The sequence below is a fragment of the Nicotiana tabacum genome, chromosome 5 (assembly GCF_000715075.1).
Source record: "Nicotiana tabacum cultivar K326 chromosome 5, ASM71507v2, whole genome shotgun sequence".
Classification (NCBI taxonomy): domain Eukaryota; kingdom Viridiplantae; phylum Streptophyta; class Magnoliopsida; order Solanales; family Solanaceae; genus Nicotiana; species Nicotiana tabacum.
In genome coordinates, this window is record NC_134084.1 from 139632296 (window position 1) to 139645892 (window position 13597).

General features: G+C 33.9%; 2 protein-coding genes and 1 long non-coding RNA gene across 4 annotated transcripts; 1 reads left to right on the forward strand and 2 right to left on the reverse strand.

Moving 5' to 3' along the window:
- Nucleotides 1-70: 70 nt before the first annotated feature.
- LOC107805336 (large ribosomal subunit protein eL24) lies at nt 71-3693 on the reverse strand. Its single transcript, XM_016629366.2, has 5 exons — nt 3574-3693; nt 1929-2004; nt 1700-1801; nt 1271-1419; nt 71-452 (listed from the first exon to the last, which is right to left on the reverse strand). Exons 1-5 carry the CDS (start codon nt 3582-3584, stop codon nt 296-298), a joined length of 495 nt encoding a protein of 164 aa, XP_016484852.1. The 5' UTR covers nt 3585-3693; the 3' UTR covers nt 71-295.
- Nucleotides 648-882, reverse strand: LOC142181250 (uncharacterized). Its single transcript, XR_012709850.1, has 2 exons — nt 776-882; nt 648-705 (listed from the first exon to the last, which is right to left on the reverse strand). It is a non-coding gene; the product is annotated as an uncharacterized LOC142181250 (long non-coding RNA).
- Nucleotides 3694-8988: 5295 nt separating the features above from the next.
- Nucleotides 8989-13597, forward strand: LOC107805333 (uncharacterized). 2 transcript variants are annotated; one of them, XM_016629364.2, is made up of 4 exons: nt 8989-9503; nt 10218-11138; nt 13043-13090; nt 13172-13597. In XM_016629364.2, the coding sequence occupies exons 1-4, from the start codon at nt 9276-9278 to the stop codon at nt 13535-13537; spliced, it is 1563 nt and encodes a 520-aa protein (XP_016484850.1). In that variant the 5' UTR covers nt 8989-9275; the 3' UTR covers nt 13538-13597. The 2 variants fall into 2 exon arrangements, with proteins under 2 accessions (XP_016484850.1, XP_016484849.1); XM_016629363.2 differs by having other exon boundaries at nt 8994-9503; nt 13043-13597.

Sequence of the window (13597 nt, forward strand, 5' to 3'; positions counted from 1 at the left end):
ACAAGGAATATAAGTGCTACAATATATAAAAATTGTATGAGCTATCGCACACATTTGAAGCAAATACAGATTTCTAAAACATATTGTTTGAGTGAAAAAAAGACGCCGTAACAGAGGATGCACCCACAATTGATCAGTAGTCTGCGGGGAATCAATAGCTGCATTTTTAACTAAATGCAAAATTGTATACGAGAAACTTTTGTCTGCAGATGTAACTTTTGTAAATGATTGGTCGTTTACAGTGTCTTCAAACAAGCCACTCTATTGCTAATAAGGAAACAAAATGAACAGCAGCTTAACGTTTTCCTCCGCCACCGCCAAGCTTAGGAACTTTTGATGCACCTCCTTTGGGGAGGTTGCCCTTTCCTCCAGCTTTCTGGGACTTGGCCGTCACCTCTGCTTTCTTAGCCTTCTTTTCATCCTTTGTCTTCTTAATCCTTTCCTTAATTTCACTGCGCAAAAGCCATAGACACAGATCAGTTTACTCCCATCTGCGCCAAAAACAAGCATCAGCTTAAACTTCAATGATTAACACCATAATTCATTTTCCCCTTGCACCAGGATGATATACCAGGTATCGCATATACGCTTTAACCCAAGGCTCTATGTGTTTTTAACACGTTAATTTTTTATCACGAGAAGAAATGTGTTACTTTCATGTTGGGCCCATATGGAGCAGAAGGTGCTTGACTGGTATCAGCACATCTGTAACGATAGACACCATTAATTTCCCAGACTAGTAACTGTATTAACCACAGGATGAAAATGTTAATACCTGACTAAGTCTGGATATCGGATTATCAGATAAGACTGCCAAAAAACACACGAACTAAATGCAAGGCATTGGTATGCACACTGATAAACAAAATCAGGAATGTGTCAGACTTAAACTTTAAGAGAAGAAATGATAATCCATTCTCTTTGCACCAGGATATACATCAAACATTGTGACGAGGAAATAGATATCTATATGACGCTTTAGGATTTAGGTGATTTTAACACACAAGGATTTTTTTTATCAAGAGAAGAAATGAGTTACTTCATGTTGGGCCCATATGGAACAGAAGGTGCTTTAGTGGTATCAGCAAATCTGTAACGATAGACACCATTAATTTCCCAGACTAGTAACTGTATTAACCACATGATGAAAATGTTAATACCTGACTAAGTCTGGTACAAGATATCAGATAAGACTGCCAAAAGCTACACAAACTAGATGCACATCGTGGGCATGCGCCCACATAAACAACAGGAATTAGTAGAAACAAACCGAAGAGCAGCCTCCCTGGCAGCATCTCGAACTTCTGGCCTTTCAGTTCTTTTCTTCTGGATAACCTCCAAGGTTGCACCCACAATGGACCTAGAGTAAGGCTTCTTGGTGGCACGTCGCCTCTTCTTGACAGCTTCTTGTGCAATATCCTAATGTAAGCAAACACAGGTTACAAAATTATATTAGCATAATAACCAAAAACAGAAAAGGCCTAGGAAAATTCAGTAGCTAATTGCATGTTTTTCAAGCAAAACAAGAGGCAACTTATGAAAGGGCATATTCCCTAGTAATAGTCTAGATTATGAGACAAAACAAAATTATCATTATTCAGAGTTAGAGGCAACTTAAAAGCAAAACAGCAAAAAAAAAAGGGAGTTTGAGTAAGTTATACATTCTGGTCTGAACTCTGAAGGTTTACTGAAAACTCACCTTCTTGTGTTGTTTCCTATACATAGCTGTCCAAGTAAGTTTTGATGGCTTCAGCCTGTTGTGGAAGTATCTTTTGCATTTTGAATTGAGGAATAGGAACACCTAAAAGAGTCAAAATATCATAAAGTGATTATGGAAACTAGCATGGATTTTCCTCCTGTTCCTAAGAATACAAACAAATTAATCATACCCGACTACAAATATGGCAGGTTATCTATTGAAAGAATACCTGAGAATCTGAACGAATAAATCTGATGCCCCTCCCAGGGTAAATCTTGCCACCACTGAAACGACAGAGTTCTGTCCTGCAATCAATGTAAGAAAACAATTATATTCATCAGTTCGAATTTATGTTGTAACTTGTACGATTACCAGGGGAATAGCCCAACTAAAGGAAATGAGCAAGCTCCAACAAATTCATATGAAATAAAAGTGGTGGTTACTAATCTCTCAGGAGCAATACCCATTCTGAAATTACAACACGATTTCATATGGGATTTAGTAGAACATTGAATAAAATCACCCTACTATTTTGTGTAAGCCTAGTAGAAACATCACAGATGACCAAGAAAATAACTGCAGAGTGCTGTCTGCCAGCAATGATGTTCACACCTAATGCAGGTTCATAAGCAGCATAAAAGTCAAGTACTACAATTTAGAGTACCTCATAAATAATTAAAAAAGAACTATGGAATATCATGTTCAATGGATAATGAGAAGCAATATACTGAAAATTAGAAGACCAAATCACCAGTCTCTATGCATGAGTAAGCATTCAAATAAGAAAATAAATTGCAGGTAAAAATAATCCTTCAAGAGCAAGCTTCAACCTTGTCAAATCTAGCTATGAATTAGGGTGTTTGATATGATAACTTTGGGATATATCAAATTTTGGAAAATGTTCTCCACCGGAGATTATTTCCCCTAAAGGTGAACACTGCAAATATCTCAACTTTTATCCATATTACATGCACCAGTTGTCATATAAAATTGTTACAAACCTCTTTTTGTTTGTTTGATAACCATGGTGTCCGGGTCTCGCATGCTCGCATCTCGACTAATTCTATGACATACCTGCTACCTCACATGCACCATTTGTCATATAACATTGTTACAAACCTCTTTTTGTTTATTTGATAACCATGGTGTTTGGGTCTCGCATGCTCGCATCTCGACTAATTCTACGACATACCTGCTACCTCACACGCACCAGGTAAAGAAACACCTAGTGGTTTTTGTCTCAATTGGACCTGAAACCTCATAATTTTCCTCCCACTTTATTGACCAATGGTCCACACCCTTGGTCGCGACATTGTTGCAAACCTTTAATACTCATAGATTATAATCAACCCACTATCCTTGTTCCTTATGCTATTCCTATTTCTATGCCTAAGCAACATTTTCTCCCTAAGCTCTCTCCATGAAAATATTTTCCCCTAAAGTCAAAATTACTAATATCTCAAACTCTTACCCATATCAATCGCTCCAATCGACATTCACATATTGTTACAAACCTTTCATCCTCAAAAGTATCATCAATCACTACGCAGTCATAACTTATTCTGCTCCTTGAATGACTAGATATATCTCCTATTTGTATATCTGAGCAACATTTTCCCCATAATTACAGATTCTCATCTACATTAATATGCATATAAATATAGATTTTGAACCGTTTCCAAAAACGTCGATTCTTCTCCATGAGCTAAATCTAGGTAAATGTAAAGGAGCATAAGATATCATTTGCAAAACACTTACCAAGTTTTAAACACCGACAACCAGTACAGTAAGAAACCATGGCATGTATTAAAGGAATTCAAAAATGCATACAGAATATACAAACAAGAGTGCGAAAGAGACGGCAGAAAATTTACTTGAGAACCATGGCTGATGCTGTTGCGTGCCCTCCCGCTCGATGAAGAGAAACCCTAATGATGTACCTATCATTATATAAGGAAAATAGAGCTTAAAAGCCCAAAAGATGGAAATTCCAGTCCAAATCATCTGCCAAACTATTGGTGGGCTTCATGGGATTAGATTGCTTATTAGATGAAAAGTCTTCACATATTGGGCCTCTCCATAAATTTTGAGGCCCAATAAAATATATGAGGAGATTCTACGATGGAAATGACACCAGGTAGCCACTCTAAAGGGCTGCTATTTAGGAATTAGCCAATGTATCATGAATTTTAATTTTTTTTGTTCAATTTTTTATGATATAATGTCTTTAATTATCATGAAATTAAAATTTTTAGTTTAAATTTTTAAGATAAAAAATACTGACTAATCATTAAATAACAGTTCTAAGAATGGTTGTTTGTGTACTTTCCCCTATTCTACGTTGCAAAATCTGAAGGATCGTTTGGTTCGAAAATATAGATTAAAATAATATAGGGATTACTAATACTTGAATTGTAATACAAAAATTATTTCTTTGTTTGGTGTTTGGATCACTGTATATTGAGTATACAAGATATCATTTAAAATATTTGTTTATGTTTTAAATTAATAGGTAGTGACTTTACAATTGTAGCCTCCAATGCTTAACCTTCGTAGGATTCTAGAAAAAGACCAGGGTGATTATCCGTTTAGGATACTTTACTCTTATGTAAGTGGTATAAAATAATACCTAAATTGGCAAAACAATACGCGTGACTAGGATATATATAAAACCAAAATTGATTTAACTATTACAACTTCTTTATACCATGATTATTTCTTTTTATACCTCAAACCAAACATGTTCTCGATAAATGTGAGTATGTCGTCCTGGCTGATTTGCACAAATAGCCACTTTTTTAGCATGATATTTAGAAATGGCTAATTTGTCAAATTAGATCATGAATTCTGAATGTGACCTCCTTATCTGAAAATTGGGTATACAATATACTCCATATGGTCCACTTTAATTGATTTTTTAGCCTTTTTCCTGCGGTTCAAAATATTTATTTTTTCAAGATATTAAGAAGGAATTAACTTCTTTTTTCCTAAGTTGCCCTTAGAATAAAAGGCATAGGAGTATTTGTTGTATTTTCAATAGATAAATTAAGGTTAATATGCTCAATTTTATTGTTAATTAATGTTAAAATGTGGATTTCTCAATATGTGTGAAAATCAACTAAAAAATTAATTAAAGTGCACCGAAGAGAGTATTGTTTAAATATTTATTTATGTTTTAAATTAAAAGTAATGACTTTATAATTGTACCCTTGGATGCTTGACCTTCTTAGGCTTCTCGGAAAAAGACAAGCATGATTTTATCCTTTTGGGTACTTTACCCATGTATAAGTGGTATAAAATAAATCAAAACTGGCAAAACCTTATATGCTGATTAACTATACATGAATATGACGTATAAAACCAAATTTAAATAACTATTACGACTTCTATATACCATGATTATTTATTTGTGAACATTAAACCAAACATGTTCTCAATAAATGAGGTATGCCGCACAGGCTGATTTGCACAAATAGCCACTTTTTAAAGCATAATATTTAGAAATGGCTAATTTGTCAAAATTAGATCATGAATTCTGAATGTGACCTCCTTATCTGAAATTTAAAATTCAAAACTAGTATTCAGACCACACGTCTAATTTTGAAAATGTGGATATCTGGTGTAAATAACATTGTCGATTCATCGCCTTTTTGGATCAATGGTTTTTGCGAGTTTTAGGCTAGGGAAATATCAACATTTGAATTTCATTAAACTTTGATTAATAGCTTAATCCTTCAATCATCACATAGCATCTTTCACTATCAGACTATATGTGGATGGATGAAATTCTTCGTGTGAATTGTTTACCAAAAAGATATATACACATTAAAGCCTTGAGTGATTGGTATGCAGTGTGGTCCAAGTGTAGTTCAGAACAAGTACTTGAAACTTGAAACTTGAAAGGAAGATTCCTACTTCCTCGACAAAAGGAAGGTTCCTACCACACTACATAACATATTATACATATATGTAATAGTATATATCACATTATATCTATGTGATTTATGAGAAACTTACGCGACACAACAATTATTTACATTGTATTTATCATTTGTAACTATACTTTCAACAAATTTATCATTATTCGTAGCTATATTTGAATTTTATATCAAATTCATGAAATAATAGATTAATTCTTTTGAACTGAAACAAAAAAGAAACAAGCTCTTATAGCTAAGTTGGTTAGAGCGCTTGCTTAGCTAGTGAAGGTTTTGGATTCGAATCTCATCAAGAACATTATTTTTCTGTATCTCTGTATTTCTGTGTTTCGCCTTAGTTGTATTCGTTGCGCGAAATACATATCGTATCTTTAGTATATGATACAAGTTGTATCATATATGATACACCCTTGTGTTTTGTTTTGGTTACAATTGATACATATTGTATTTCTTACACAAATGAATACAATTGCGTGAACGAATACAATTTATATGGGTTGCATTCGTTGCACGAATGAATAGAGTTGACATATGTTGTATTCATTGCACAAATAAATACAAGTGATATAAGTTTGTAATAATTGAACAGTAACTACAAGTGGTAATTAAACAAATTATAGTTATTAGGCTCTATAGTGATTTATGAAAAATCCTTTTTTTTTTATAGTGAAGAAGCAATTTTCATGCTAATTGATTTCTTGTGTACTCATAGTCCCACTAAAAAGAGGAAATAATTCAACCTTATCTTTACATATGAAAAGAGAGAACAATGATGATTGCTAGCCACTTGGACTTCCAAATAAAAGTGGCAAATCTCAAGTTATATCGCTCCAAGCTGGAGAAGCGTGAGAAGTGCGGAAGATGGCCGAGCCATGAATAAATGTACCATATAAGAATGAAAAAGATGATTGATAGCCAATAATAATGATTGAGTTTCAGATCTATGCACGGGATGATGTAAAAATATTTATATAATTGGGTAAATAAATTAACTAATAATCTTAAAAACAATAACTAATATGCTATTACGTGTTAAAATTCATTGGTAATGTAAAATATTTTTTTTTTTAAATAGATAATCGTCCGTTTGCATTTTGATACTACCATCCGTATTCAATTTTATCTTACCTGCACAAGATGAAAACCAAATTACGTATTAGTTTGACTTGTCTTGAAATAAATGTTTAATTAAAAAGTACTTCAAAAACTTCATTAGCATATATCTTTTGGTAGAATGTATAAGAATAATGCTGAATATGGTGTATTAGTATTGCTGATATTAGTTATGCTAATATGTTTCTTATTAATTGTTTGGTTTGATGTATTAAAGCATTGCACAATTTCTAAAAAAATTATTTGTTTACAAAAATACCCCCATAACTAGTCCATCACTTTATCTTTAAAAAGAAAACATATGTTGAGGAATGTTTTTATATGAAAAATGTTTAAAAAAATTATTTAATTTGTCTACCTAATTATAGTATATAACTGAATATTTATTTATAAAAAAAAATATGCTAAGTATTTATTTATCTACTAAGAATATAATTTTATTTTCCACTTCTTGGATTATTAGGCAAAGAAAGTTTGAATTAAAAAAAAAAATGAGTTGATTACAAGTGCATTCTAGTACGTAGTAGTAGAGTACAAATTTATAAATTTACAATGAAGAAATTGGCGTAGTGTAAATATAAATAGTGGGAGTAATTTGAGTATCAAACTTTACATCAAACTTGCATTAATATAATAGCATATTTTATCATACATAAAATTTCAAGGGCAATTTTGTTTTTAACTAAGCTAATACATGCATTAAAATTCATTGCATTGTTAATATCATGGTTTCCTATGCATTAGTTATGCATATGATAATATCAAATAAGGTGTATAACCAGTGCATAGGTTCAAAAAGTATATCAAACAAAGTATTATTATTATACAAAGCATACATGCATTATTTTACCTAATACATCATACCAAACAACTCCTAAATCCAGTAGTGATTGCGTTCCATCATCATTGTGCGTTCATAGTGAAGGTTAAGCGAAGGAACCTCTTCTTTTTGTAAAAGATAAGATGCTCTATTTATTTATTTATTTATTTATTTATTTATTTATTGCTAATCTTATAATCCTTTTGCCGACCATTATATCTCATAATTATTTAAAAAAAAATAAAATTAGAAGTAAATATGATTTTCAAATATTTTTAATTCAAAAATTAAAAAGTTAACGAGTCATATTATTTTATGTAACTCTTTTTTTTTTTTTTTGTGGGCTATATTATGTAACTTACATATATAATTTTTTACGATTTCTTTTTTCAAAAGATGGAGCAGTTTCAATGAGAACAGAAACATAAGTCAATACTCGAAATCCCATCATTCAATTCGGAAGAGACACATCACTCAGTAGCCAAATCAATGTCTCTAACAAGTTGTAAATGCTCATAAATAAAATTAAATTTCTTGAAATCGTCCCAATCATCTCGTCTTTCTCTTTGGTATCAATACGATTCAGTTAATTTTTGTATTTTTAAAAACATTATGCAAGTGTCACTAGTAGAAGTTATAATATGATAATATGCATACTTGCCCTAATTTCGCCAAAAACTTTCTAGATATTTTTACTGTTCAAAATATGATGAATCAAGAGATTATGAAATACTGCCAAAATAGAGATCCATAGCTCTAGTTTACAACAATGTAAAATAAATTCAGCAAAAATAAGAGAAATAAAAATCACACGAGTGAAAGATATGAATAAAACTGAGACTCAAGAACAAAATCTATTAAAAGATTAAGTAACTATAAGAGAAATTTAAATCATATTAGAGAAAAAATATCGAATATGTAGTGGCTTGCGAATCAAAACTACGTGACTTGCTACTCAAAACTGCTGGAATACCTTGTAACTTGTTATTGGAACTAAATTAGTTTCAACGTGAGTAGCAAAATAGATTTCAGGAGATACAGAAGTTTGGTGTTAATTACATGTGCACTTGTTTTTTTTTTTCCATTACCTCAAGGTCTAATGAAAAAAATTAATGCTTTATTATTTTTAATCTCAATATATAAAATATATAATTCGTATATAATTTTATTGGCTATGGTTCATTATTTTTTGGGCTTATTTTTGTAAATTTAAAAATCCAGGTAATAATTTGGTACACTTTAACATTTATACCTAAAAATTTAATATAATGATTCAATTTTTAGAGATTCATTGACCCCTTATATCTCACTGTAACAGAATAATTTATCTGCTTTTACTCCTTTCATATTTTAAAAATAAATTTTTTATCACTGAATTAATTATTGGTGATATATCTGGAGGAAGTCCACTTGTACTTGCTTCACCGTCTTCATTTCAGCCCTCTGTTTCTTCCCGACAAGACTCTAGCACAAGGGCGTTTTCGTATATGAATGCAATTTTCCCTTTTTTTAACTGCGAAAGTTCCAAGACCCACATAAATAGTTGATTATGCAATTTCAACAACGCGTCCAAACAAAGTATCACAGAAACAGAGGAAATTGGTTGAGAAAATTCTTCACCAAGCTTCACAAATTACGAGAACTCAACTAGTAAATCCACTTTAACTATTGATATACAGAATTGATTTTTGGTGCTTGATAAAAAATGGAGAGATACGGTGAGGATCAGAGGTTAGAGGATGAGATGATTGAAGAGAGTAGTGATGATTGTACTTCTTCTTCAGAAGATGAAGGCACAGATGATTACAGGCGAGGAGGTTATCATGCCGTTCGAATAGGCGATGCTTTCAAAGGCGGCCGCTATATCGTTCAGAGCAAGCTCGGTTGGGGCCATTTCTCCACTGTTTGGCTCGCTTGGGATACTCTCATGTCCGTACGTTTTTTCGCTTTCACCTTCTCTTTTTTATTCATCTTTTGGTGCTGTCGATATATCTTCATTTAATGTTAGAGATTGTGGAGTACCTCTTTTTTATGGTAATGGATACAGGCATAGTATTAATTTAAGTTCCGTGCACTGTCAGAGTGTAAAATTTTACAGCATCGGGTTATGTTGACTTACAAGGCATGTAAATCTTCATTGCGAGCTTGATATGGTAACCTACAAAATAGAGCAATTACATGTTTTAGCCGGTTAAATTGAGCTGATGGTGTAGAAATAGTTTACAGTGTCACTGTATATAACTTAAATCCCTATAAATCTTGAAAATATTTTTGAACTACATATTCATTGTTTAAACTGAAGATTCGGATTATGAGCTTTAGTGTTAATGAGTATTAGAGGATGAATAAATCCTTGAATCTTTGATTAATTGTGATTTCCTGACAGGTGTTGCTTTACATTGGGCTTCTATTTCTAGCTCTTTAATCTATTAATTGTTGTCTATTAAGTGCTCTCTTATGTTAGAATTGGCCTAGCTCACCTAATTGTGCGTAAGCATGATTGTTAGCTTATAGCTCTTGCAAAGTTCTCACTGGAAGGACTAAGGTTTGCATTTTTGACTTGATAGTCACTTTGAGTTGTACGAAATTTATTTCTATTGTGGCAAGTACTAACTTGTTTGTGTATATGTCTTTGTCAATAATGCAGCAATTTGTAGCATTGAAGGTGCAAAAGAGCGCACAGCACTACACGGAGGCAGCATTGGATGAAATAACAATTCTAAAGCAGATTGCAGAGGGTGATCCAGACGGGAATAAAAGTGTAGTGAAGTTACTGGATCATTTTAAGCACTCAGGTCCAAACGGCCAACATGTGTGTATGGTTTTTGAGAATTTGGGTGACAATCTCTTGACACTTATTAAATATACTGGTTACAAAGGACTTCCTATTCACAAGGTTAAAGAACTCTGTTTCCATATTCTAGTGGGTTTGGATTATTTACACCGACAGCTTTCTATCATACACACTGATTTGAAACCAGAGAACATTCTTCTCTGTTCCATGATTGATCCGTCTAAGGATCTGAGAAAATCAGGAGCCCCTCTTATTCTTCCTGACAATAAGGACGTGAAGGGTCATGTAACATTCAATGGGAATGTAAATAAGAACCAAAAGAAGAAGATCAGAAGAAAGGCCAAAGAAGCAGCTCAAGGTTTTGCAGGGAAGAAAGCTGTTGAGTCGTCTCTCAATGCAAAATCAAATGCAGATTTCCCAATTGATCAGCTTGTTGGTTTAGCTAGTGTTAATAGATCGTCTAATGCTGATGCTGCAACAGCTAGTGGGAAAGAACATGTGGGTTCCAAGAGAGGCAGTGGTTCTAGAAGGAGGAAGACATTGGAGTCTGTTGACCTAAAATGCAAATTGGTTGATTTTGGGAATGCTTGTTGGACATACAAACAGTTCACAGATAATATTCAGACGAGGCAGTATAGGTGTCCTGAAGTTATTCTTGGGTCAAAATATTCAACCTCAGCAGATCTTTGGTCCTTTGCTTGCATTTGTTTTGAGCTTGCCACTGGTGATATGTTGTTTGATCCTCACAGTGGTGACAACTTCGATAGAGATGAGGTATGATATTTATGAATGCATTACTCCCCGACAGTTACTACTATATCTTTTTTTTCCAAGGTCTGTTTCTATGTTTCAAGAAAGGACTATGTATTGACCTGGTACTTGGTCATTTCATACTAAAAATACAATAAGCACATTGCTATGGAGTTAAGTGAGCAAGGGAGGGCAGGAGCTGAATTCCGTCTGTTCTTTCTCTATGAGCTAGAATTATATTACCCTTCTGAAGTAAGGATATACTGGCAGACTAATAGTCTAGTCAGGAGATACTTGTTGGCGTGTAGTTCATCTGGTTTCTTCCGGAAGCTTGATTATTTAAAAGCATATATGGGGTATTAACCATCTTATGGCTAAACATGGGTTAAAACAACAAAAGAACTGTTCATCTACTTTTGCTTACAGGCACTGCCCCTACATATTTGTTTAATCCTTCTCGTTGAACATAAATTTCTATCGACTGGTACATATTCAATTTTATGTGTCTTTTTTGAGTTAAATAATCTATATTATAGTTTTGTGAGCTTTACGGACTTGCTAACATACATTTAATTTTTTGAACAGATTATTTCACAACAGAAGCTTAAACTCAATATGTTCTATAGCAGTTTTTGAGCTTTATGTATTTGAGAGTAACATTCCTTAAGTGCATTCCGCAGAATGTATTTGGTATTTGCACAAGCCAGTAGTATTTGTATGAAAAAGGAGGTCGAATATGCATTTGGTGTTTTTTTCTAGTTTCTTTATGTGATGTCATGTTGACTTTGCTCTTTTATTGCCAAATAGGGGTTAAGAGAACATGTTGTGTTTTTCATATTTTGTGGTTTTATTGAATAGAGTTACTCGGTACCTGAGCTGATGGGAAGTAGTAGGTAACCCGTGAAATTAGTCGAGGTGTGCGCAAGCTGGCCCGGACACCACGGTTATGAAAAGAAGATACTTAAATTTGTTAAAGAGCAAAAGTGAGTTCGACAAAGTCTATGCTATCTCCGAACTTGCTGCTTGAATTATCTTTCCAAAGGGTAACCAGAAAGGTTTGAAAAGAAAATTTGAAGCAAGATATTTGAGAAGTCTTAATGAGGTAGGTATACAAATTGGTCAGCAAAAACCTGGTGATACTAACTAGTAATAGGTGTTTTCCAGGTGCATCCCTTAGGCGGTGCATGCCGGAAGCAACCCAAGGATGGTAAAGGTAGGTGCAAGAATTCGTTGGACGAACACTCCAGCTGTTGGACCGATGCTCATGGCATGCCTTGCACCTTAAATGTAGAGTGACGCCCAAGAGGCTTCCTAGTTACAAGCTGAATTGGCTAATCTAACCTTAGCTTTCTTTTGCTGCTGGTGAATTTGAAACCTACAAAAATCAAGTAAACCCGTCTTAAAATCCATGTTCTCCACTTATTCACGGAGAACTGCGTATATGAAGTTTGTCACTAAGTATTTACAATTGGGAGGGTGGGGGGAAGTGCAAGAGGTAGAAATAGGAACTTATAGATATTGCAAGGAGTTAGCCGGTAGAAGATGAAGAGAAGTGAAATTGCAACTAGAAAGGGCTTAATCACGAGGATTGTGGAAACTATGCCTAGTGTATGTCAAACTATCTCGTACCTCGTGGTCTTCTCCAAGTTTTGGGAGCTAGATGGACCTAGAACTCTGTGTCAAATTGAAATACATGCGATCAAAATAGAACTTGACCAAATGTGGAGATGACCTTTATTTGGATTGACTCATAACTCAATTCCTTTTTATAATGAATTTCTAGTTTCCTTATCCTGGATATAAAGATCTCTGTATGGTTCTTTTTTGTTGATGTAATCTTGCCAAAGCCACTATTATTATGATTTAGTACTTAATTTAACATTGAGCATAGCCTACATATATTTACTCAAAGCTTCTCGGGTTGGCAGGACCACCTAGCACTAATGATGGAGCTTCTCGGAACAATGCCCCGAAAAGTAAGAGAAAGCACCTTTAACCACTTCAAAGTTATTACACTTGCGTGCAGTCATTTTATCAACATGTTATGTCCTTTCCAGATTGCCCTGGGTGGCCGTTATTCACGTGAGTTCTTCAATAGACATGGTGACTTGAGGCACATCAGACGGTTACGCTTTTGGCCCTTAGATAAGGTCCTCGTTGAGAAATACGAATTCAGCGAGCAAGATGCAAAGGATTTGGCTGATTTCCTGATCCCAATACTTGAATTTGTCCCAGAGAAACGGCCAACTGCAGCTCAGTGCCTTCTTCATCCATGGATAAACGCAGGTCCCAACAGTTCGAAACCTCGCGTGCCTGATGTACAGTCTAAAGTCACTGATACTGGAAACTCTGAGAAGATTAAGAGTGTGAAGGAAAGGACAGAGGCTATGGAGGTTGTAATGGGGAATATGGCTATTAACTAGGACTAAAAAACTGTCAAATTCCTTGGTCAAATTAATGATACTTCGATACAACAGCTTTAA